Consider the following 26532-nt stretch of genomic DNA (forward strand, 5'->3'; position numbering starts at 1 on the left):
GTGCTTGTGTTTTGGTAGGGGAGAGCCCAAGACATGGTATGGTGTGCCCTCTCATGCAGCAGAGCAGCTGGAAGATGTGATGAAGGAATTGGCTCCTGAGCTGTTTGAGTCCCAGCCTGATCTCCTGCATCAGCTGGTCACTATTATGAACCCCAATGTGCTGATGGAACATGGTGTACCAGTGAGTAGCACACAAGCATTTTTTACATAAGTACTTCTATGTGCTCTCTTTTTCATTCTCTGCCAGATTTGTATAACAATGGTTTGGCATAACTCTGAAGAATTTTTATTTGCATATTCATTACTTATAGGGTGTTTTTAAAAGCTGTTTTCTAGACTCTTCCCTGGACTAACCAGGAAATTTAAATTTTCTTATAACAGAAGTGAGTGTGCCAAGCTTCCTACATAAAATACCTTCCACAACAAGCATGTGCTGTGTATTACAGTTAATTTTTAATTTAAAAAATCCCCTCCCTTGTGTAACAGAAAGTTTGTCTGAAATGCCTTTAAAAACTCTTGACAGTAAAATACTTGTCTTGCATTCAGTAGAAATCTCAGCATTGCAAAATGCTTTTCTGACCAAACATAATTGACTGCAGACCTCTAAGCAGCAGTCACTATCATTTGCTTTTGTCTTAGGATAAATTGCTTCCTTGGCAAATACCCCAACAAAGCAAACCATAAACTTTTTTCCAGAAGCTTTTGCATTTTTTGGTACAACAGATTAAATGATGATCGAGAAACATCCCTTTTGGGATTCATAAAGACAGTTTTCAACTGTTGCTTATATATTCTGAAAAAAGCTGTAAATTGAGTATTCATGTTCAGAAGGCAAAAACAATCCTTACCACTACTGGGATAGCTGTTACCTGTGGTGATCTATGGGTACAGAAAGTGGTGTTCAAACATCTTGTACTTTTGTGTCTTCAGCTGTTGCATGTTATATGTTTTTCATTCCTTTATCCTCCCCTTTTTAGGTTTTCAGGACAAATCAGTGTGCTGGCGAGTTTGTTGTGACCTTTCCTCGTGCCTATCACTCTGGATTTAACCAGGGATATAACTTTGCTGAAGCTGTGAACTTCTGCACTGCTGACTGGGTCTGTTCTTTTGTATAAATTTTCTATGTGACTTCTGCAAGTGGTGTGTTAGTAGCTTCACTACCTGAAAGCTCTTTTCAGTTAAACAGTGTATTTTATATTTATAGTTCTTGGGGTAGCAGTTAGAAACTGAAGGAAGTTTCATTATACAAAGTAATTCTAATTTTAGGCCACTTCAAACTGAAACTTTGAGCACGTTCTTCCTTTTTAATTACTGGTTAACCAAAAAGTGGCATCTCACAGTACCTTTAGCTGTGATACCACTTCCTGAATTTGATACAGGTCTGTGTCCTGTCTTGAAGTACTGTTGTCATTTGGATGTTGGAGATAGGCTTATAAGAGTCTTTGTTCCTCCTTTGTTCCAGCTCATTGTGCCTTTTAATCATATTAGTGCTGTTCTGATAGCTGTGCCACATCAGTGCATAGCTCATGTGGGTTGTTCAGGAAACTGTCAAAGGAGTGTTCTGTTACTATCCAGGGTTTACACTTGGAAGTTAGATAAACTAGAGATGAGATCCTGTCTCTAGTTTTGTTTTTTAAACTACAAATGGAAATTGTAGCCCTTTTTCAGGGACTTTTATTCTTTTAGCAGAAAGCTTGTCTGCAGGACTGGCATTGTGTCAGGGCTCTTTTCTTTCCTCCAGCACTCATGATGGAATATGAGTGTAGCCTCTGAGAAAAACTGCACCAGCCATGTGAAATTTCCTTTGCTTACGTAAAATGTAACCAGAAATATGTGCAGCAAATTAATTTAGCATCTTTTTGCTTCAGAAGGCACAAAATGAGTGATACCAGTTTTGGTTAACTGTAGGAATCTTAGGGTTAAATGTCTATGTCCACCATAGTAATATCCAGAGGGGAATATATTCACCTTAGTGTGGACCAGATGACTTCTCTTTGGTGCCAGTTTCTTGCCACTGGAAGTGAAAAGAGCCTTAGGACAACTCTTAAACATTTGTCTCTACATTAGGTGCATAAGGTTATGGAAAATGCCCCTCCCCAGCATTGATACCCTCTCTGTCCTCATCTGTGACATGATTTAAGGTTGTTAGAATCTTATTGAATACAGGGGAATGATTGGCATCTGACTCCATTGACTCACAATGCTGAACAATTGCTTCATTAAACTGTATTACATTATACTGTATTATATTAAAGAGTACTAGAAGGATACCATATTATACTATACAAAGATACATACTAAAGGACAGCCTTGAGACAGCCAGGACACAGCTTTGACCCAATAGGCCAATTAATAAAAACAACCATCACCAGAATCCAATTAAGAACTCCCTTCAAGCGAACAATCTTCCTAACACATTCCACATGTGCAAAAACAACAGGAGCAGCAACTAGAGATAAGAATTGCTCTCTCTTCTGTCTGTGCTTCTCCAGGAAAAAACCTGAGAGAGAGAATTACCTCTCTGTTCAGAGAATGTGAATGCCACAGAATTTTCTCTGTCCCATCAAAGACAGCTCTTGGGTTGTCTTTTCCCATTTTTTTCTCCAAGAAAGGAGAATGGGAACTGAGAGATGATGTTTTTCCCCTGAATGATGATGATGATGATGTTTCTGTAGCTCCCCATTGGACGCCAGTGTGTGAGTCACTACCGGAGGCTGGGACGTCACTGTGTTTTCTCCCATGAAGAGCTGATCTTCAAGATGGCTGCAGATCCTGAGTGCCTGGATGTAGGGCTGGCTGCCATGGTCTGCAAGGAGATGACTCTGTTGATAGAGGAGGAGACACGCCTGAGGGAGTCTGTTGTACAGATGGTGAGTAATAAATGCTTGCAAAAGAACTTTCTGCTTCCCTCTCCCCCTGCTTGCATTAGAAATTTTGAGCAAGTGGCTAATTCTTCTTGTCAGGGAGTGTTGATGTCTGAGGAAGAGGTGTTTGAGCTGGTTCCAGATGATGAACGTCAGTGCACAGCCTGCAGAACCACGTGCTTCTTGTCAGCTCTGACGTGTTCCTGCAATCCTGAGCGCCTGGTGTGCTTGTACCATCCTTCTGATTTATGTCCCTGTCCCATGCAGAAGAAGTGTCTAAGGTACACAGGATATTTCTGTCCCTGCTTTTCTTCCATGTCCAGTAGTTTGCTGTAGCCCAGTGGCCAAATACATTTGGTAACACTTTTTTTCTCCTTCATTTAAGGAGTATTTTTATCCACTTTGTTTCTTGGTTCCTAGGTGAACAAGTGTTGTACATGTGCGGTGTTTTTGGGGTCCCCTGTCGTGGGGAGGAAAGATGAATCTGACTCCATGTTCTTAGAAGGCTAATTTATCATTTCATGATATTATGTTAAAGAATACTATACTAAAACTATATTAAAGAATAGAGAAAGGATACTTACAGAAGGCTTAAAGATAATAATGAAAAACTTGTGACTCTTTCCTCAGAGTCTGACACAGCCTGACTGTGATTGGTCATTAAGCGAAAAACATTTAAGTCATTTGACCATCACATTTGGTTGTTTTGGTCATGACCATCACAATTGGTCATTAAGTCAAAACAATTCACATGTTGGAGAAACAATCTCCAACCACATTCCTAAGCAGCAAAACACAGGAGAAGCAAATGAGATAAAATTGTTTTCAGTTTTCTCTGAGGCTTCTCAGCTTCCCAGGAGAAGAATCTGTTGGGGGATAGAATATAAGAAAATAAATATAGTGTAGGAAGTAATCTTACCCCTAAGGAGTTGCAGCTGGGCCAATTATCAAAGATTAGGAACAGGCTTGACTTTAACAGGCCACAGCTGTAACCAATGAGAAGAGTGCTATAAAAGAGTGGGGTGGCTGGTTGGGAAGGGAACTGGAGTCACTTGGCTGATGTGAGAAGAAGGAAGAGTCAGTGCTCTGAGGAGCAGCCCATGAGAAACACCAAGAAGGCATGGACCTTTTGTGATAAGGAGACAACAGTATGGAACCCCTGCAATAAGGTGATAAGAAGAATCCTGGGCAAAGGATTTTTCAGAAAATATGATAGTGACGTTCATGTTCTGTTTTTCTGGCCTTGCTGTAGCTGGAAAAACTCAATGTTATTAATATCCTGATTTCATGTGGGCATTAAAACTTTTTCTGTCTTTTTCCATACCGTCAGGTACCGGTATCCACTAGAAGACCTTCCTTCTTTGTTGTATGGAGTGAAGGTTAGAGCACAGTCCTACGACACTTGGGTCAGTAGAGTTACAGAGGCTCTGTCTGCCAATCTCAACCACAAGAAAGGTCAGACTTCTGTCATTCTTAATAGGATTTCCTGAAACTCCTACATGTGTTCTGTGCTCTCATTAGCCTTGTGCATTTCAAATTGAACTATGCTGTTGGAACCTTGATTGAAAGCCATTGAAGCCATCTAAAATCTTTCTTTTTTGCATACAAATAATTTATGTGCTCTTTTTACAGATGTGATTGAGCTGAGAGTAATGTTGGAGGATGCTGAAGACAGGAAATACCCAGAGAACGATCTTTTCCGCAGGCTCCGAGATGCTGTGAAAGAAGCAGAGACCTGTGCTTCAGTAGCACAGCTGCTTCTGAGCAAAAAGCAAAAACACAGGTAGGACAAGCAGCTTTTCAGTACTTTCCATCTGCCTCTTTGTTACTTCATTCTACTTGGAAGAATTAAAAACCCTGAGGTTTTACTGTATGCTGTGTGCAATCTTCTCTCAGTGTTTCCTTAATGCTGTGACTCACTGAGAGTTAGGGAGGGGTGGAGGCAGATACAGTGGCACAAATGGCCCAAAGGGGGGCTTAGCTGCAATGTTACAAACATTCTGCTTTCAGCTGACTTATGTGCTGAAATGTGAAATCCTTTGGGGAAGTTGTATTTGATTGCTGATGAAGTATTTTGCTAACATGTGAGAGAATTGTAGGAGAGACAGCTGGTCTGCTGCAGCCACTGCTCCTCATCACTATCTGTTGGAGCCTGCAGGATTCTTTATTCCCCTCTGAGGTTTAGCTGGTGTGTAATTATATTTGATCATTAATCTAAATTTTACATTTACAACATTATGTAAGTCCATAGCATAAGATAGATTTTTTTTTTATTCTTTACTATTTCTGTAGTATTAAAATATAGATTCATTAGTAGGGAACAACTCTTCAGTATTTGAAATCTGTTGTACTTGTGAAGTTGTGCCTGCCAGTGATCTGTACACCAAGTATTTAATTTATGCAGTGTGTCACTTTTAAGTCTCTTACTCCATTCAGTGGGCTTGTTACACTTGCTTTGAGGGATATTTAATGGAAATGTCTTTGCAGAACCTGTCTCACTGAATATCAGTCCTCTGTTGCAAGGTCAGTTTCAGCATTTCTCTGGCTACAAGAGAGAAAAAGCACTGGATAACAAGACTTGTGTTCAGGGCTTGTTGCTGTTACAGATCTCAGATTCTTTCAGTGCCTGGCACATGAGACAACTTCCTGAGCTGCCTAAAGCAGACTTCATGGGGCTATATTCTTCTATTTGTGACAAACTCAGTTTGAAACTCACCTACACAATTGTACCTCTGAAGGGCAGGGTTAATGATCCTGAAGGGACTTGGGGGAATTGTATTAAATTTTGTTTTCAGGATTTTGGAGTTCTTGTTGAGTTCAAATTACGTTTTTCTTTTTGAGTTCTTAGGTGATTAAATGTTTTTGGTAACTTCTCAGTAATCCTGATAGATAATTTCTGTCACTGGGAATAGGATAATCATCTTATCTCTCACCTAATATTTAATTATGCCCATTTGTGCAGCAGAGTGAGCCAGGACAGTGGAAGGACACGGACCAAGCTGACAATGGAGGAGCTTAAAGCATTTGTGCAGCAGCTGTTCAGCTTGCCCTGTGTCATCAGCCAGGCCCGACAAGTCAAGGTAAGATTGCATCTGCTCCTCTGATTGTGTTGTGCCTTTGACTTTGTTCTGATTTTGTGATAGTATGTTTTTTTAAACAGACAATTTGGCCTGGTGTAGAGGATGAAAAGCTTCTGATGTAAAACATGTGTGCACTTTTTCCAGGTGCCTGGTACAACAGGTGTTGTCAGATGTGATAGTGCTGCTAAACAAAGATAGAAGATCCCCTTCCCCTGTCACTGTCCAGACAGCCCAGTACTAAATCTCTGAACCAGTGACTCTTATTCCACCATCATTAATGCTCTCTGTAGAGGTTCAGTTTCTGGCTAAATCCTACCCTTTATTGTAGAAACCCCTGAGTGTTACCCTGGTGTGCTTTTTCAGGGCAGCGGGAGAGCAGTGCCACATTGTTATTCCATAAATACATCTCAGCCTTGCTTTCCAGCTACAGCCTTCTTAATCAGTATGCATGGCCTGCATTTCTTACCCTTCATATATATCTTTGCACCTGTCTCTGGCTGAATCTAGACTAATAAGTAATCCAGATCATACTGATTCCCCTGGCTGCTATTACCATTTATCATTCTGGCACTCTGCATCATAGCAAGTGTTTTCAGCAGCAGTCTTCATTTGTTTCTCTGTCACTGGTGATGAAATACTAAACAACGTTTCACCTACTAACCAACTTGTAGAAAACTCCTTAAGAAACATCCTTAATAAAGATTTTTTGCTTAGAATAATGCTTCCTGAGATGTATGTTAATACTTATTAACCTGCATGCTGTGCTTGTACAGTTGTTGTGTAGTACTGGAGGGCCTAAAATCCTGTGCATTACCATAGGTGCAGCTGCTGCTACATATCAAACATACAGTTCAAAAATAAGTTAGTTTTTCTGTAGAAGGCCTCTTTTCCATAAGTGTTTGTATGTCATGAAAGTTTATACAAAAACTTTTCCATGGTAGTTCAGTGTTGATAAGAGAGACTTTACATTGGAATTTCTTATTGTTTATGTAATATTGGTATTTTTTTTTCTGAAAACAACTTCCTTCAGAAAACCATAGGGCTCTAGTGTGCAGGTTTGCCAGGCTTGTTGATGGTGTCTTTGTCCTTCAAGGGTGTTCTTTACCAGTTTGCTGGCATCTGATAAAGTGGAAAGTGCTTTCTCATGCTCATATGATAGGATGGTTTTACTTCACTTCTTTACACACACATTAGTATGTAATTACACATAGTATTAGTAAAAATACTAATATTTATTAATGAAATGTTATCATCTATTAGGTAGACATGTAAGATTGTTCTCAGAAGGGCTTTTTTTAAAAATGTATTTAAAACTTGCTTCTAATTAAAACATAGTTCATAGATGAGAGGGCTGCAGGCATATAATTTACTCTTAACAGTTTCAGCTTGTATTTTTGTCTAATGTCTTCTCCCAGCTAGTCCATCTTCCCTCACCCCTCAGCATTAGGGAGGAATCTGGTTCTAGTTCAAGTACTCTGCCTATGCATGTGCATGCTCTTGAAGCCTCAGTATAATCACTAGTCAATAAATAAATAATTATCATTTTTCTGATTACAAACTGTAGTCTTTTCATTTCTGAATGAAGTCAGATAATGATCATTTATGCCTAAGCACTCGCTAGCTTGTAGCATGGCATTTGAATGCAATTATCCATCATGATGAATAGCAAAATAATTGTCATGTTGGATGATGAATATTTTCTAACACAAAAGGCATTGTAATTATTAAACTGTAACATTAATTTACTGTTGCCACTATGAAGCATTCAGAGTATGTTCCCTAAATCAAAATCTTTATGATGTAGATCTTGTTTTTTCTTATAAATGCCTTCTGATTTTCAGGCAGACATGAAAAGCAGTATCAGCCAAAAAAGGCATAAGCTAAGGGTTAGGAAATGCAGGGTTTGCTCATGGTTGTGCCATTGGTTTGCTGTCAGAAATGCCTGTCTTGTAACAGACTTGAGGGTGAATCCATGGAGTATCCTGCTTGAATGTCCTTGAATGAGTCTCCTTCAGAGATTCTTTCCTGTTTGCTGTCTTTGATTTTTTTTTTCATTGCAGTGCCAAAACATGAGGGTGAGGACAACTGCAGCAGTGCAGTTGGATTTCTATGAAATTGTCTCCTTTAATAAGAGGGTTTTGCGTTTTCATTTCTTTCTTTAGTGCAATAAATCCCTGATGCTTAAAAGTGGTAGTCCTGCTTTAGGGAATATTACTTTCAGACGTCACCATTGTTATTTTTAGGACCTGTGGTATTCATGTTCTCACATGTTTCTGGCTTGTTATTTCTCCTCAGCATGTTTTGTTCTGCTTTGTGTTGCTGTCATTACTGTAATGCCCCTGACACTATTGAAATGATGACCTGCTTGTAGAGGTCCCTCTTCTCCCCACTATTTTAAAATTATTATTGACTGAGCAGTGCTGAATATTGTTTTGTTGGGAGCTGTTGTCATTAGCAGTTGTACTATTTTAGGTGCAGAGTTTGATGCAACTGATGTGCCTAGGGCATGAAGCATTAGGCCATCAAATAAGTTTAGATGCTCTGTTACTTAATTTTTGTCACACTTGATGGCTTATGACAGCTAGCTGGCATTGTGTGTAGAAGCTCAGACTGATGATGTGATGATCACATACAGATTCACAGCTGGCTGATCCCTCAGTTGCATTTTCTTTTGGATCCTGTGGGTGTTTTTCCCTAATTGATTTGTGCTGTATGTTACTTCAGAATCTGCTCGATGACGTGGAAGAGTTTCATGAGCGTGCTCAGGAAGCCATGATTGATGAGATCCCAGACTCTTCCAAGCTGCAGGAGTTGATAGACATGGGCTCTGGCCTTTATGTTGAACTTCCTGAGCTGCCAAGGTTGAAGCAGGAGCTGCAACAGGCACGGTGGCTGGATGAGGTGAGGTCCACCCTCTTGGATCCCCAGAGAGTCACCCTGGATGTGATGAAGAAGCTGATTGACTCTGGTGTGGGCCTGGCACCACATCACGCTGTAGAAAAAGCCATGGCTGAGCTGCAGGAGCTGCTCACAGTCTCAGAGAGGTGGGAGGAGAAGGCCAAGGTCTGCCTGCAGGCCAGGTGAGTGTTCCTTACAAACTGTTCTTACAGGCCACACACTTTTGTGTCCCTCTTGTGAGGTGGGCCCTTGAAGCTGTAGTTGCCTTTCTTATTTTGTTGTTTTATTTTTTTTTTTAGCTTCCCAGCAGTTAGATTGTTCTAGAGTTGGATTTGAGATTGAATTGCAGAAATGTTGATTCCCTGTCATGTTGCACAGTGACAGGAGGATAAGGCTGTGTATGTTGCTGCTGCCCTTGCTATTCATCCCTCTCCACAAAGAGCTCTGACTAAGCTACCAACAAGAGACAGCTTTCCTGGTCGTTAGGGGTTGTGATTTTGTGCTTCTAAGCTTGATTGTGGCAAGCCCATCAGCTTTCTCACCTCCTGTTATTTGGTAGCCTCTGAGCATAGAGCCATGGTGTCCTACCCTGCAGTGTAGTGGTTGAATTGCATCACCAGCTGTCAAATTTATGCCTTTAGATGACTGTTTTTTGAGAGAAGGCTGGAATTGGGTTTTTCTTGCTCTAGACCACGCCAGAGTATGATGGCTCTGGAGGGCATCGTGAACGAGGCCAAGAACATCCCTGCGTACCTGCCCAATGTGCTGGCACTGAAAGAAGCCCTGCAGAGAGCTAGAGACTGGACAGCCAAAGTGGAGGCCATTCAGGTAGGGGTCACAGCAGGGCCAGGGCCTGGAATCTTCTGCTTGCACTCTTTTATTTGGATGTGTCTTTTATTCCTAGCACCTCTCCTCACAAAGGTGGTCTGAAGAGAAGCCTTGTTATGGCTCTTAAATGTGCTCACCAGAGCTCGTGTACTTGATTTTCTTTTTGTGCATTTGTTTCCCCACTGGCTATCCAATTTCTGTTTCCCTTCCTTTTATGTATTTCAGAGCAGATAGAAAAGCCAGCAAATTCATTATGATATGGTATTTGGTTTTGGAACTGTTCAGTATGCTGTCACTGAAAATATTTAGCTGCAGCAGAGGGTGCTCTCAGGTTTTCAGTTTTGGATCTGCCTGTGGAAATTTTGTTTTTATGGAAATTTGTTTTTTTAATGGCAATGGTGGCCAGGATTTTCTGAAAAAAGATGAATTAGTTCAGAAACGTCCCTTTCTGTTGGTCTACCCACATGATTTGGTTCCAAGTTCTGTTATATTTGTGGGTGCTGATTGCTGAACTAGAGCTGCTTATCTCATACCAGGTATTGTTGGGAGTTGAAATGAGAATCCCAATAGATTTCACATCAGCCCTTATACAACTCTTGCTGTTAAACAGCATTTAGATTACTGTCTGGAAATGGAATGTTGTCTTACTGCCTCAGCCAGCTGGCCATATCAAAATGACTGTTAAAATAAAAGCTGTATGAGAGAATTGTTTAAAATAACAGTAGATTGTCACTGCCTAAAACAGAGTTCCATAGGAAAGGAAAGGAGGGCAGTGTTTCAAAGTAGTGTATGGCTTGAAATTAGGCTGGCAGCTGGTATAATGATGGAATTGACTTGGAAAAATTTGTTTCACCCCAGAATGGGAGCAACTATGCCTACCTGGAGCAGCTGGAGAGCTTGTCTGCCAAGGGCCGCCCCATCCCGGTGCGCCTGGACGCGCTGCCCCAGCTCGAGTCCCAGGTGGCGGCAGCTCGCGCCTGGAGGGAGCGCACGGGAAGGACCTTCCTCAAGAAGAACTCCAGCTACAGCCTGCTACAGGTGAGCAGCACACACTTCCCTGTCTGAGGAAGGGAATAAGGGAAGGGAAGAACACACTGCTCTGTCAGAAATTGGTCATGATGGCCCTCAGTTGTCTGGAGGGAAGAGCTGGTTCAGTGACACTGGATTACAGATCCTTCTCAGAATATAATTTCAGCTGTTCTTGGGTAAAAAGAATGAAAAAGGCAGAAAGTGTGTTAGGTTAATCCTGTTTTATGTATAGACAACCTCATCTCTTTCTTGTGAAAGAAGAGGGAAAGTAAAGCATTTTTTTTGTCATTGAAGACACATAGACCTGAAATAGACACAGACCTGTCTCAAATTGATTAATGTTTTCACTTGCCTCACTGTTCACATGCTAAGAAAATAGATTAGGTATTTTATAAACTGTTTTAACTATAAAAACAATTTAGTCAGCTACTGTTTATTTCACTTCAGTGAATATAGTGACTGTCCTTGTTTTAATAAAAATCAATCATGTGTTTGAAGATCTGTCATATCTACTTGACAGACTTCCCTTTTGTAAGGAAAACAGTTCCAGTTCAGCTGCATTCTCAGAGGCTGTATTTTTATTCTCTTATGTTGTTGTTAATTCTCTGAGGTTTGTCTTCACTTTTAGTGAGATGTCCAAATCCAGACAGAATCCCCACTCTCTGACTTTCCCTAGTGCCATGCGAAGTGCAGTAGTTACATTTTGTGTCTCAAAGGGGGGGGATACTGGTGTTTAATGTTTTCCAGTGGGATTTTGCCTATTGCAACCACATCACACTCACTTCTGTTCACTTTGTGATACATTCTAGATACAGCTTTTTCTCTATATTCTTCTGCTTAAGTAATTATTTAATATGTTCTGGTTTTGCATCTTCCTAAATGTAGCAATTTAAGCTTTGCTATATTGAATTTCATTTGCTAGATTTTATATTTAAGTATGCATTCCAACTAGTCATGATGACCTAAAGCTTTATTCTTGTCCTTAAAAGTGCTTTTCAGCCTCTCATATCAATATTGAAAGGCTTATAGTGTACTTCTAGGGGTTTTTCAGACACCAAATTGTTGATGTAAATATGAAATAATTTTTAAGACTTGATACAATAAGGAAACTATAAATTTGTGTGGTGCCCCAATGAAGGAAGGAATGATGAATCTGACTCCAGGTTCTCAGAAGGCTAATTTATTATTTTATGATACTCTATTATATTAAAGAATACTGTACTAAACTATAATATACTGAAGAATACAGGAAAGGATACTTAAAGAATGCTAAAAAGATAACGAACAATGTTGTGTTGGGACACAACAGAGTCCTGAGACAGCTTGGCACTGATTGGTCAGTGAGTCAACTCACACCAGAATCCAATGAAACAATCACCTGTGGGTAAACACTCTCCAAACACATTCCACATGTGAGCACAACATAGGAGAAACAAATGAGATAATAATTGTTTTCCTTTATCTCTGAGGCTTCTCAGCCTCCCAGGAGAAAAATCCTGGGCAAAGGGATTTTTCAGAGAATGTGACTGCCACAGCCCCTGAAGAGAATGTTGAAGTATAGATGTCTAACTGCATGTAGTGTTTTGATTAGCTATATGCATGATGGTGTAATCTGAATAAATTCTGTAGTTAATCAGAAAACACAGGGGCTTTCAGTTTGACCTGCCATGTCACTGGTTGCTGATCACATTCCAGTTCCATAACTATAAGATACTTCTCTCCTTATCTGTTTATTCTCTTTTTCCTATTGGTTGACAGGTATCAAAGGGTTAGATTGCTGAGTAATTCTTGTTCCCTGGTGTCACTGTTGTCATTCTTTGATGAGATGTCCTTGACAGGATAAGTTTCCTTGTGGTTCCAGGTTCTGAGCCCACGGACTGATATCGGTGTTTATGGGAGCAGTAAGAACAGGAGGAAGAGGGCGAAGGAGTTGATGGAGAAGGAAAAGGAGAAAGATCTTGACTTGGAATCCCTGAGTGAACTGGAGGATGGGCTGGAGGAGGCCAGGGATGCTGCAGCTGTGGTAAGGAGCAGTGAAAGGTGGTGTCTCCTGCTTGTGTGGGCTAAAGTCATCTCTAATCTATAGAAATTCATTGATAAATGACTTTCCCTGAAAGAGATACCTCATAATCTGGTGTTTGACACAAGAATGTAGTTCAACTTTATTTGCAGTGAAAGTAGAGTTCAGAGTGTAACTGCTGGTATTTAATAACATTGGGTGTGTGTAAGACTTAAATGCTCTTGGGTTAGTATCTGTTGCTGCTCATCTAATATTAACATTTATTGAAATCATGTGAAAATAATGAGGGGCAGCTCTGTCTTAACCAGGACCAACACATATTTGGTTAGGTCAATTCTGTGATCAGCCTGCAAATGCTTGGTCATGGACACTGGGCTGGAGGGAATGTTTTATTTGGTTCTTATTCTTTGGAGGATACTCATGCTGCTTATTAGAATAATTTGCTGACATCTGGCTGCCCTTCCCTAGTAACAAAGAAAATATATGCAGGGTCATTAATATGGCTTATACACAATCTATTTTACTGTAGTATGTTTGATTATAGTTACTTGAATGGAAGCATTAAGGAAGTGCAAGTTGCTTCAGGACATATGTGGTCACTCAGATGCTTCTGAAACAATGCTCAGCTCCATTGTCTCAGTAACAGTTGAGTGGAATAGATTCTGATTTCTTCTCTGGAGTCAAAACCTGTGCTTCTTTTGGCCTTAGGACAGATTTAATTATAAACTTCAGAAACTTTGTAGATATTTAGAAGGTTATCTAAAGTTTACATAAAATCTCTACCAGAAGGACTCTAGGGAGTAATGAGCAACTGAGGAGGAGGTATCTTAGATCTAATTAAAATTTTATCATGTAGTTCCGAAATTTTGGGCTAGGTTTAGATCTCTTGATCTGAGTTAGCTGGGTTTTTTTTTCTTGTTAATAAAATTAAATCTCTCTTAGCTGTGAAGGTCACGACACATGTTTTTCTCCTTGCTGGGCAGGTGGCTCTGTTCAAGGAGCGGGAACAGAAGGAAATTGAAGCCATGCACGCTCTCAGGGCAGCCAACTTGGCCAAGATGACCATGGTGGACCGGATCGAGGAGGTGAAGTTCTGCATCTGCCGCAAGACAGCCAGCGGCTTCATGCTGCAGTGCGAGCTGTGCAAGGACTGGTTCCACAGCGGCTGCGTGCCCCTGCCCAAGAGCAGCTCTCAGAAGAAGGGCTCCAGCTGGCAGGCCAAGGAGGTGAAGTTCCTGTGTCCCCTGTGCATGCGCTCGCGCCGGCCGCGCCTGGAGACCATCCTGTCGCTGCTGGTGTCCCTGCAGAAGCTGCCGGTGCGGCTGCCCGAGGGCGAGGCCCTGCAGTGCCTGACGGAGCGAGCCATGAGCTGGCAGGACCGGGCGCGCCAGGCCCTGGCCACCGACGAGCTCTCCTCTGCTCTGGCCAAGCTCTCCGTGCTCAGCCAGCGCATGGTGGAGCAGGCGGCTCGAGAGAAAACGGAGAAAATCATCAGTGCAGAGCTGCAGAAGGCAGCAGCTAACCCTGACCTGCAGGTAGGCATGGGAAGGTCTTGCTGTTCCCTCTGTGTCAAAATGCCTTGTGTTTCTTGGAGAAGGGTGGGGGAAAGGGGAGGGCAGTGAAAAGCTGAGAATTACACATGGTAAAACTTCTCACTTAGTTCAGTGCTCTACAGGTTTTGGCTGGCTTCTGTTTTGTACATTGCTGCTTCAGGAACAGATCTATTCCTCTACACTCACTGTCAACAGCAACTGCTGAAGTTACTCAGAATTTAATCCTTTCTATACTGTTGACTTCTAAGGGTTGTTTTTATTCAGTTTTTTATACATAGATGTGTTCCAGTGTGTTTAAAAAAAGATACAGGTCATTATGCATTGTGTATGTAAGGAACGTCAGGTCTGCTGGAACAGCTGGGTACAGGCCTCAAGATGTGTAAAACAGTTGCCACCTTGGTGTCCAAATTCTGTTTACCTCTTTACAGACTCCATCCTCACGGTATTTGTAACTTCTCATGGATTGCCATTCTCACAGGCATTTGGTGTCTTGTTAGTAAATTTCAGCAAGGGATGTAGTAAAACACTGGTAATTCCATAGCTGACCTCTTCACCTTGAGAGTGAGATCAGGTCATGTTGTGGTGAAGCTGTAATTTGTAGCACTGAAGAACAGTATCTAGATTTTCCATCACTATTATTAAAAAACAAGCAATCAGAATCTAACGAAACATTTTGCTTGTATTTTTCCCTATCTTTTTTCACATCTTGCTGTAACTGGTCTCTTTTATGATCTCCAGGCAGTTATCTTTAGGCCAAAAGAACCACTGTTTTCTTTGTTAATAACTCCTTAACTTTTACAGATTTTTCCTTAAAATTTTATTGCTTCATTTCCATATTCCATTTTTTTAGGGGCACTTGACAAGTTTTCAGCAGTCAGCCTTTAACAGAGTGATAGGGAGTGTGTCCTCATCCCCACGGCAGACTTTGGATTATGATGATGAAGAGACAGACTCTGATGAAGACATCAGGGAGACATATGGCTATGACATAAAGGTAGGTAATCCAGAGAGGTTTGTTTCAATGGAATAAGTACAGAACACATGTCTTTTAATCAATTTTTTTCCAGAATATTTACTGTATTTAAAAGTATCTATGTATGTTCTGCCCAAGTGCCTGTGGCAGAAGAGGAACTTCTTGATTTTTATCTGAATGCCCGCATTCTCTCAACTGTTGTCAAGTTATTTAATGTTTTTATGTAAAATTTCCAAAGTCCTTTCCTTTTTTGGAATTTCAAAAGGTGTCTTTTAATGCTGAGGAAAAAGATACACTTAAAAGGGATTTGTATTTATAACACCCTGGAGGATGAACATTGTCTTTATGCCCCATTCAGAGATACCACGAGTCATAAATATAAGAATCTGTATGAAGAGCTCTTGGAAAGTTTTTGCTACAGCAGGATGATTAGCCTTCAAAAACTGCATGCTGTGTAAGAAGTTTCCTGATGCCAGAGCTTTGTTCATGTTTTCATACCTTCCTCTTCATTCAGCCCTTGTATAAAGGAAGTACATGTGTGCCATTTTGGAGTGTGGAATTTTTTGAGACGAGATGTCTGGATCATGTTGTAAAATTAGTGTCTGGATGCAGTACAGAAATTGTAACTGCAGTTAAATTTCTGAAGTGTTTTATCTAGAGAACAACTTCCATGAGAAAAGGCAGTTGTGGAAAAAAACGTGTTTTCAGGGTATTGAAATGTCCTTTTGAAATATCTAGAGACCAAGGCAATGCCACAGTTTCTTCTTGAGCAGTGTTTTCCTTTTAGTGGTAGTGTCATCTCTGCCTTTAAAGATGCTATCTTAAGAGACGTGTAAATTCTTCTAAGGCAGATGGTCTGGTTTACAGAGGGGCAGCACATTCTCTAGGTATGATGTGCTATAATCTCCTATTTTTAAGTGTTTTGTTTCTCAGCAGCCTGATGCAAATACACAGGTTTGTCTTACAGCTCCCTGTGAAATGCCAACAAGAATACATTGCTGTTGGGTGCTACAGCTTTTAATTAATTTAGTTTTATATATAAAAGTAATTCCCAAAACTATTCTTTGCATCAGGGTTCTTCCTAAGGCATTTCTAAAGGATGTGGCATTTTCTGAGGCTGTGATAAAACATATGTGAAGAAAGGTGGCATGTGCTTGCCAGGATCTCAGGGTTTTGCAGGAGCATCATTTCATTTGTTTAATGATCCTACCGTCATAATTTAGAAATCTCATACTTAACCCTTTTGATTTAGATGTTCATCATAAATAATCTGTTTAAGCAAAGCTGATAGAGACCAGAAATGTGTTCTCTTAGGTCCACTAAGATGATTGGAATAGAAGACAAATTTTCAGGCAGCTAATCAAATTCTTCAGCTACAAACTAGGAGACGCAAGATTTTAAAAAACCCAAACCCAGAGTTGCTCAGAATTTAATTATTTCTATCCTGTTGACTTTTAAGGGTTGATTTTTTTCAGTTTTTGATACATAGATGTGTTCCAGTGTGTTTAAAACAAGATACAGATCATTATGCATCATGTATGAGTTTGCTCTTGTTGTGGACCCTGTAGAATTAATCCTGGATTCCTAAGGGTCTGTAGACTGTATTTTGAAAGCCACACTCTGGCTTCTCAAATGCACCATTGTTACAGATGTAGATATGAAAATATGATCTGTTTGATTGCATGTTTCTCAATTAAAACATGATTCTTGCCAGTAACTCTTCATTGGGAGTGCAGTAGCTAGATTTTTTGCAAGGTTTGTTCCAAGCAGGCACATTCACTGGTCAAATCACCTGTAATTTGTTTTCATTTTTTGTCTTGTATTTTTTCTCATTTCTTTGCACTCGTGTTGCCTATGGCTGCTAATGATGATTTTAAAAAAAATTTAAAAATTTACATGTTAGCCCTGAACTTCTTTTAATGTAATGCAGTAAGATGTCCATAACAAGATACTGTTCAAGATATAAATTCTTTACTGTGTAGGGAGAAATACCTTCCTCTTTCTGAGTATATTTATTTTATCTTTTCATCTCAGCAATTGGAATCTGAATTTCCCTCTTGTGGTTCTGTACAGAAATTATTAGTTTGTACATCACTTTCTTTTAAACATACAACTGAAGGCCACAGAGAGAGAGATTACCATTCTTAAACTCCTTTTTTATGTCAAAAATTCTTGCCCAATACCTTGAGCTGTTCAGTGTCTTACTCAGCACACTGTGATGAGCACTGGCCAGTGCTATCAGTACTCTGGTCATGGAAATATTCATGACAGCCCTCTTCTTTCAGTGTTTGGTCCTAATTTAAACTGATTTAACACTGCCATAAAAGTACTGATCCCAGGACAGCATTTGATTGCCATTATGCTGATATATCTTGCTGTGCTGGAATGCTCTTTTTTTTCCATACCTACAAAATCTTAAATCATTTTTTTCTGTAGTCACTGTAATTTAGTCAGCATGCTCCCTGCTTTATGGAAGATAAAGTCTTCATGGGCTTGCAGTCAGACTTTTCAAGCAAAATAATAAATTATGTAGGCTCAGAAAAAGCCTCTTTTCATCATGTTGACTTCTGAAGACCATATTTAAGGTGCTGAGTGAGGAAACTTGTCAAGTGTTTTTCATGTGCTAGCTGTAAATAAACTGACCTGTCTCCATAGCTCCTGTATTCATCCACCATGTAAGTGGAGCTGTAATTTTTACCTTTGATCTTGGTATCTCTGATGGAGGGCTTTAGGAGCAGCAGACTGCTCAGTCCAAGTAGAATTGACTTTGAAGTAGGTATTTTCTGGATTCAGATGTTGCATGTTTTCTGTGTGTCTTTTTCAGGACAATGCCAGTGTGAAATCCTCCAGCAGCTTGGAGCCCAATTTGTTTTGTGATGAGGAAATCCCCATTAAATCAGAGGAGGTGGTGACACACATGTGGACTGCTCCCTCCTTCTGTGCTGAACATGCCTATTCCTCTGCTTCTAAAAGCTGCTCTCAAGGTATTTGCTTGTATGCATTGAGATAAAACTAAGTAGATAACTGGGATGAGTCAGTGAGGAGTGGAACTGCTCTGTTATCCACACTGCTGTACAGGATATGCTGTCTGGAGGAAAGTACAGCAGAGTTACATTGTAGTTAGCTTCCTGATATTTGATACATAAACCTTTGCATATGTGTTTTGGTTGCTACTGTTTCCCACCTTAAAATGTTGTGAAAAATACTGAATTTCTTTTGGGTTTGATCTCTTCCTTTTATCTTTATTTGGCTTTGCCTGGGGAGGTTTAAATTGGATATTAGGAAAAATATCTTCACTGAAAGGGTGGTCAGGCATGGGAACAGGCTGCCTGGTGAAGTGGTGGAATGATGTCCCTGCAAGTGTTTAAAAGACATGTGGATGGGGCCCTTGGGGACATGGTTTAATGGTGGGATTGGCACAGACTCAATGATCTTAGAGGTCTTTCCAGCCTTAAGGATTCTGTGTCTTGGCTCTGCCTGGCAGGTTCTGGCACCCCAAGGAAGCAGCCCCGCAAGAGCCCGCTGGTACCTCGCAGCCTGGAGCCCCCCGTGCTGGAGCTGTCCCCTGGAGCAAAGGCTCAGCTGGAGGATCTGATGATGGTGGGAGATCTGCTGGAGGTGTCTCTGGATGAAACTCAGCACATCTGGAGGATTTTGCAGGCCACTCATCCGCCCTCTGAGGACAGGTTTCTTCATGTCATGGAGGTAGGGAGCTCTCTGGTGTGGAACATAAATCCCACCACATTCTGTTGGTGGATTTATATAAATGTGATCTTGAATAGCTGAGTGCTCAGCTTGTCATGTTTGTATTTCACTTGGGGAGAGTAGTAGATTACAGAAAACAACAGAATAAGTGATGCAGAAATTCAGTTCTTCATCACTCATGCTATAGCATTGTCCTCCACAGTTAACCATATTTAGAACAGTTTACTCGAGTAGTTCCATATGCAAACTTTATTTCAGAAGATAACAGGTTAAGGGAGGAAACACTCCTCCCATGATGCCTGGAAACAGAACTAATCTGCAAAAGAGTTACAAGAGACATTTAGGAAGATGAAGTTACACTTACCTTATATAGCATGATACTTGTATGTTACTGGGGAAAACAGGTTTTGATAATACAGACAATAAGTTTCATGTTCTTCCTGAGAATAACATGGACATAGCAATTTTTTATTGATATACTGTGAAGATGTCCTGATTACTTTGCTCAGCTGCCAGTGGATCAGGCAGGTTTATCTGCTGATTCTGAGGTCTAGTCAGAATCACTTTGCTATGAAGAGAACCCTCTTTTGAAGCTTCAACTCAAGCTGCTGGGTTGAAGAGCCAGAGTGGAGCCCCTTTTTTATCATCTGTCAGCTGCAGTTAGGGGTCAGTTTGACCATCTGGATTAATGATGGCTTGTTGGGTTACTGAGCTGTACAAGGAAGAACATAAGAAGCTGGTTCTTTCTTGGCTTTTTGGTGCTGTACAGCAGTACAAGATGGAAGGTTGCATGCTATGAACAATGAGGTGTCTCATTTTCTGTGTGCCATCCATGCACAGTGAGTTAAAGTGTTGCCAGACTGCATCAGTCAGAAGTGTGGAGCACAAAACTGCCCCTGCCTCCCTGTTCTGCTGCTTTACCACCTTTCAGCCCAAAGTGCTACATAAGCTTCATGTTCTTTTAGTGTAATGGTTTTGGCAGGGAGTTGATTGAAAAGCAGTTTTAATGACAACAAATAGCAATTTATAAATAATATGCCAGACTGTTACATTAATAGTTGAGCAAAGCTTTTTTGCTGGGGAATGGGGTGAGGAGTCTAGAGTGTGTGTGCATTACAACTTTTTCTGGTTAACCTTTATGAATACTTGCTTGACCAGAGCTGCTCATTTTCAATTGAGTATATTCTATGTCTGTTTACATACAAAATAAGTAGACTTCTGTGAAATAATCTGCAGAGGATTTGGTTTGGGGTGGAGTAGCTATATTAAGTAGTGTACAGTAAACAGTCTCTTTACTGGTTTATAATATGTTCTTAATCTATTAATAATTGAGGTTAAAGTATATAGCTGTATTGACTGAAATCCAGTCAGTCCCATTTGTACAAAGGACTACTACAAGTGAATCTTTCAGGTATAAATGGGACTTGTCTCTGTGAGTGCTACCTGCAGGGACAGAGCTGGCCAGTTTTAAACTCCATTTATGATGTGAATCTGTTATTTAAGAGCTCTTGATGACACCAGGATATTTACAATGTCTGCCAGTTTGGAAGCCATTCAAATAATGAATGTTGCTTTCTCTTCTTGCTTGACTTGATGATACATTTTAAGAATTCACCAATTACTCTTTCTTAATCTCCAAAACAGCAGTTGCTTTCTCTTGAAAATAATTACAGGCAAGACTGACCTCAGATGAAAAATAAGCATCTAGCAAATGATTAATCTTCTCAACTTCTATTAAAAACAATGTGAGAAGGGAGCTGTAATTATTGCTTACTTTGCCTTCTTACCCTTGCTGATAGTTTGCTTTTTCCACTGGGTATTTTTGGCTGATTATACTTTGACACAGTTGATAACACTTAGGAATTTTTTATAGTATGGTGAAAATGAAGTTAAGTGCTTTTTTTGTGTAGAATTTCTAGCAGTATGTTGTTGACTAGATTTCTTCATGCCATATCAGGGTAAAAGTAGAGGTAAGTACATTTTTCAGACCTTAGGTTTGCAGGAAATTTGTCTTTAAGTAATATTTTTTTTTTCTGTGAAGGATGACAGCATGGATGAAAAACCACTGAAAATGAGAGGGAGGGACTCCTCTGAGAGGAAGCGGAAACGAAAACTGGAGAGAGCAGAGCAGTTCTTTGGAGATATGAAGCAAAAATCTAAAGAGCTGAAAAAACTGGAAAAACCCAAGAAGAAGAAGCTAAAACTCACTATGGATAAGACCAAGGAGCTGAACAAGCTGGCAAAGAAACTGGCCAAGGAAGAGGAGCGGAAGAAGAAGCGAGAGAAGGCAGTTGTGGCAAAGGTAGAACTGGCCAAGGAGAGCACAGAGAAAAAGAGAGAGAAGAAGGTTCTGGATATTCCTTCCAAGTATGACTGGTCAGGAGCAGAGGAGTCAGATGATGAGAATGCTGTGTGTGCTGCTCAGAACTGCCAAAGGCCCTGCAAGGACAAAGTGAGTAGTTGCCCCTTAGTTGTGTCACAGGCAATTGTGTGCTAAGTCAGAACCCCTGTGCCAGGGAATATTTAAGTTGAGCAGCATGAGAAACCAAAGTGGTGTGGTTAGAAATGAGATGATTGAGTAGTACTTGGTAGGTACAGGGATTTAGCAGATGAAGCTGTAGGACTTCGTTATTCTCTTAGGTACTTCAAAAGAGAGGATGGAAAATTAGAATCTGGGAAAAGGTACTCTGTTTTGGTTGGGAAGTTTAACTTCTTCAAGCTGTGTGTTTTTCTGTTGACTCTGTGCAACATGCACTGGCTGATTCAAAGGATTAATTCTGTGATTCAGAAAGAAATGTTCCTAGCTTTACTGTGTTCCTGAGCAGGAGTGGGATGTTAGATGTTCCTAAATGAAATAGATTTTCTGTATTTCTTCCATAAACTCTGTGAACAGTGATGTTGCAGGCTGAGTGATCTACAAACTTCAGTGGTTCATTTTGCTTGTTTGGAGATAAATAATCAATTATTTTAGACTTGATTAGATTATTACAAAGCAAACTTGATCTGCCTCTCTCTGTGGTACTGCCTGCCATGATTGTCAGCTTTTAACACAGACTGATGATCAAAAATGTTTTCAAAATGTTTTTTCTGTACTTTTCTACTTTCAACAGGGGAATGCCATACTTGTCAAAAAATGGCAGATGCAGGAATGTAATGACTGAAGCTGCAGCTGTTGATATCCATTACTAATCACTTTGGAAAATTTGTTCAGGAGTAGTTGGCTACAAACCAAAGTAACATCTGTATGATGATAAAGTTTCTTCATTTTAAATAGGTTGCCACTACTGATTTTCTGACACAGCCACTACTGTTTTCCTGATACAGTTTTACATTCCCCTGTAAGTGGAAAGCAGAACTACAGCAGTAACAATTTTTATACCAGTACCAGTGGATGCCATTAAAATGGAGGGATCTGTGTTTCTTACCCTGCAAATTGGAGTTTTTGCCCACTGATTCCAATTAACATGTACTTTTATTCAAAGAATTACAGAATCAAATCAGTGATCTTTTTTCCTTCTACATTCTAACTCATTTTTTGTCTTTTCCAAATTGTTCTACAGCAGGTTCAGCTCAAAGTTTGTGTTGTAGCTTAAATGTTCTGACTCTTAGGACTTACATTTACAAAAGCTGCTGTTTGATAATGCAGTCTAAGAGGGTGTGTTTGGAGACTCTCACCTGAGCTGAGATAACCATCCCTGAGCATTTTAAATGTGTTTTAGCACATCTGAGGAGAGCTGAGTCACCTTCCTCAGGAGTAGAAGAGTGAAGGGGCAAGGTTTGTTGGAGGAGTTAGTTTCCATTAAACTGAACTAGCTGTTTACACAAGCTCTACAGGGGCATTAAATTTGCCTCAGGGCTTATATTCTTGGTAGCTCTGTTAGGTCTAACAGAAGGTTTTTTCTTCACAGAAACTGTGTTTGTGTGTTGTTCCTCATAACAAGCTGTGTGCTGCTCTCTTGCAGGTGGACTGGGTGCAGTGTGACGGGGGCTGTGATGAGTGGTTCCATCAGGTGTGTGTTGGGGTGTCCCCAGAGATGGCTGAGAATGAGGATTACATCTGTATAAACTGTGCAAAGAAACCCCTGCAGGGGCCCAGCAGCCCTGCCCACGCCTCACCTCCTCCCTTCCTGCTGAGCTACAAACTACCAATGGAAGATCTCAAGGAGACGAGTTAGCAACTGCTCCATGGCCAGAACTTGTTGGGAATGGACCACTGGAACCCTTCAGGAGGAGAGGGGTTTGAGGCTGATGTAGCTCCTGAGCTTCTCTTCAAGGATGTACAGACGTGCAGCAGAGCTGGTCCCTTGGGTGCTGCTGCCTTCCTCCCTGCAGTGCCCTGTCAGGGCACAGAGGCACCCACTGAGCTATGCACACCCTGCCTGAGGAGAGCTCCAGCCAGTGCTTCCTGACCTCAGTGTTTCCATCTTGGAGTGTGGCTGCTGCTCTCAGGACTGAGCAGACTCGAGGCTGTTGGACACTTGAGGGTGTTGGAAGGCCATGTTGGCAGTGGAGCTGGCCTGGAGCTGGTGGGCATAGGCTGGAGCTCTTAACCTACCTGGTTATCCTGAGGAGGTGACTTTGCAAGTTCTCTTTCACCTCTCCATGCCAACCCAGTGTGTAGAGCAATGTCTTGGGAGAATGAAATTGCCTCCATATCCAGGCAGCTAACACTACACTATAAGGGTGGGAGCAAGTGGATGAATTTCTTTTAATTTCTCTATTGTAGCTAAAGGGCAGAGGAGCTCACAATGGCAAAAATCAGCAAAAGTTCTGTTTACCAAAAAAGAAACCCAACTCTACTCCACTAGGCAAATTGTTTTTCCTCAGTGGGAAACAACTGATCTTCCTGTCCTGAGGAGGGCCAGAAGTCATTGATGATGTCTAGCTAGACCAGAACTTGGGAAGAGCAGAGTGCTTCCCTTTCCACAGGGATGCTCTCTCCTGTTCTAGGCTTTGCTTAGAGTCCTGCACTCCTGCACATTGAAGTTGTGTGGAGCTGGCAAGGAGGTACAGCACCCAGGGCACAGCTTCTGAGATGTGTACCCAGGGATGGGAAGGAAAGAAGACAGCCCACTTACCTCAGAGGTTACACTGACACGTGCTTCTGTGAAAAGTTTCACTCACAACTTTCCAGTATCACCAGGCTACAGGCATGGCCTCCTGTGATACCAGCAAGCAGTCTGCAGATCCTGTTCACAGTGCAAACCCCTCCCTGCTGGCCTTGCTGGGTGTGTACCAGTGTACAATCAGCAGCAGCTCCTGTTGGAAGTTGCCCCTGGCTCTGCCAGAGGACCAGAGGGCTTGGGGTCATCCTGGGTGACAGTTGTTTTAGTAAATCCATTTTTAAAGAAGGACTTGTTTTTACTTTTTTCTAAATGTCTCAGACTACTGACTTGTTCTATAAATAGATTATTTTTCTTTGATTTTTTTATACTTACCACTGTTAACCAGCAGCACAGACAGAGGTTCACAAAGCAAAAACCTGCCCGTGGGCTTGGGTTTTTTTACTCCATTCCTTCCTTGTAGTACAAGGAATTAGCAGTTACCTTCCCCATTCTAGCTTGACCAGCTGCCTGTGTTTAAATAGGTAAATACATTTCATGTGCTACCTTTGTATTTGGGTTTGTTCCTATTAGTGGGGCATCTGGGCCTTAATGACTCCAGTGGATGCTGGCCTTGTGTATGTGAATGTCTGAAGTCAGCCCTGGGCTGTCTTGTCCCCCTCTCCACTCGCTCCCTATTGTTTCCATTCTTCTGCAGTTCTAGGAGTGTTGTAAGTAGTGTCCAGTCTTACTAGGAGCTGGATTGGGATTTAAAGAAATATTGACAAAAACAAAGGTGTGCTGTCTTGACTGTTCTGTGTCCCTTCTCTTGTTCTCTGATGTTTGGAAGTTTATTTATTTGGCAGAATTATCCATCCAAAAAAAAAACCAACTCAGCTCAGGTAGACAGAACTTTATTGTTTTCTTCTATGTGTGCCTGCTACCTGGGAAGAGGGAAGTGTGCAAAAGGAAAAGAAATAAGATGGAGCACAGAAGATCCAGAGTCTTGGGAGCTTTGAGTGCAAATTGGACACAGACTTCTAATCCCTGCTCCCCAAAGACTCAATGTGATGTTAAAAGCAAAAGCAAGCTGTGGTTAAGCATGTGGCTGAACGGGCACCCTAGCAAATTTAAGAGTATTATTTGTTTACTTATTTATGAAGGAGTCTATGCTTTAGATAGACATACCCTCTTTTGCCTCCAATTACTTTTTTTGTTTTCTTCTCAATGTACACTTAGTTTTGGTAAACTGATTGAAGCAGTTGTTACTTTTCCTTCAAGCTTTAACTGACGGTACTACATAAATGTTTCCCCATATGGAGTGGATCAACGATCTGTCACAGATGTTTAATCGTTCCAGAAGTAGACTAGTACAAGATTTCTTAAAGAATCCCAGTGTTCTGTATTCTTTCCTGACTCCTAGAATTTGTGACACAGCAGGGGAAATATGGTTAGCATCTCCTGTTAGCCACTGAGCATATCCTGGTATCCATTCCTGCATTCTCTGTTGCAATGAAGTTGTTGTATGTAATTGCCATCAACTGGAAAAGAGATCTTTGAGTAAACCTGCATTGCATGTTCCTGTTTCTCTGTGTAGAAGGTGTGGTGGAGAGTGTTGACAGAAGCACTGGTGACAGCAAGATGGAAGCAAACAGCTCTACAATGCAACTGTGGTCGTTCTGCTTGTAACAAGCACAGGAAAGAAAGAGCAAACAACAGAAAGAAATGTGCAAATCATATGCAAAAGTCACGTTTTTAGTAGCTGTTTTTCATGTAGCCACGTGGAGAGCCTCTGTTCCACTGTTGGAAGGAGGTTGCCACACTTTTCTCTGGTCACACATGTCTTGTCTGCTTTTGGATAAGGTGTTCATAAACTGAAGACCATTATTAGCTTTACATCTTATTGTTTTAAGCTTGTTTTTTAAGAGCGTAATTCCTATCAAAGGATTGCTGATAGTATGAACTTATGAATAAATGTTAACTTTTGGAAAAACCTGTAGTTTAGTGGTTGAAAAACCCAAAGCTACAGTTGTGGTGTTGTCTCCAGATCCTAGGGGTTTGAATTTTTATAAAAGCATATGCAGAGAAGCCAGCCAAAGCCAAGATAAAAATGTTCTTACAGGTCTGCTACAGCTATGGGAAAACTCTCTCATGCTTTGGGGACAAAATCTCAGTACACAAAAATATCTCATTTATCTAGAAAGGTGCGTGTCTTAATGCTGTAGTCTACAAAGGCTGCTTGCCACTGCTGCTGTTATTTCTTTTCATGTGTCTGACACAAAAGGTCAAAAAAATTTACCTGAGCTGTTGTGAGGAGCTGAAAATGGCCAGGGCTTGAGTTGTATAGCTTGTACAAACTACATGTTTTCAGGTTTTTCTTGTAAAAAACAGAGCCTGGAATTTGGCAGCTTTGCTTGCAGAGAGATAAATGTCACTGCTGACCTTCAGCACCATTGCCTTTAGGATTTATGCTTTTGACAGATCTATAGCTGAATGCTGGTGCAGCCTGGACCATTGGTAATGAAGATTTAAGAGTCCTC

The 26532-nt window shown here is 40.9% G+C and overlaps 1 protein-coding gene across 2 annotated transcripts in view; it reads left to right on the forward strand.

Annotated features, from left to right (window-relative positions):
• KDM5A (lysine demethylase 5A) overlaps positions 1-25985 on the forward strand; it is a 49100-nt gene extending 23115 nt beyond the window's left edge. Inside the window, exons 12-28 of one of the 2 annotated variants that reach the window (XM_063153905.1) lie at positions 19-181; positions 978-1097; positions 2676-2870; positions 2964-3145; positions 4195-4319; positions 4497-4647; positions 5830-5944; positions 8669-9024; positions 9532-9670; positions 10529-10708; positions 12561-12722; positions 13703-14254; positions 15123-15266; positions 18070-18229; positions 18730-18950; positions 20992-21402; positions 22913-25985. In XM_063153905.1, coding sequence (XP_063009975.1) covers positions 19-181; positions 978-1097; positions 2676-2870; positions 2964-3145; positions 4195-4319; positions 4497-4647; positions 5830-5944; positions 8669-9024; positions 9532-9670; positions 10529-10708; positions 12561-12722; positions 13703-14254; positions 15123-15266; positions 18070-18229; positions 18730-18950; positions 20992-21402; positions 22913-23125 — 3589 coding nt within the window. In that variant the 3' untranslated portion in view covers positions 23126-25985. Of the gene's footprint in view, positions 1-18; positions 182-977; positions 1098-2675; positions 2871-2963; positions 3146-4194; positions 4320-4496; positions 4648-5826; positions 5945-8668; positions 9025-9531; positions 9671-10528; positions 10709-12560; positions 12723-13702; positions 14255-15122; positions 15267-18069; positions 18230-18729; positions 18951-20991; positions 21403-22912 lie in introns of both variants that reach the window. The other variant, XM_063153904.1, reaches the window with a different exon arrangement.
• The last annotated feature ends 547 nt before the right edge of the window (positions 25986-26532 follow it).

The sequence above is a fragment of the Melospiza melodia genome, chromosome 4 (genome assembly GCF_035770615.1).
Source record: "Melospiza melodia melodia isolate bMelMel2 chromosome 4, bMelMel2.pri, whole genome shotgun sequence".
In the NCBI taxonomy this organism is placed as follows: Eukaryota; Metazoa; Chordata; class Aves; order Passeriformes; family Passerellidae; genus Melospiza; species Melospiza melodia.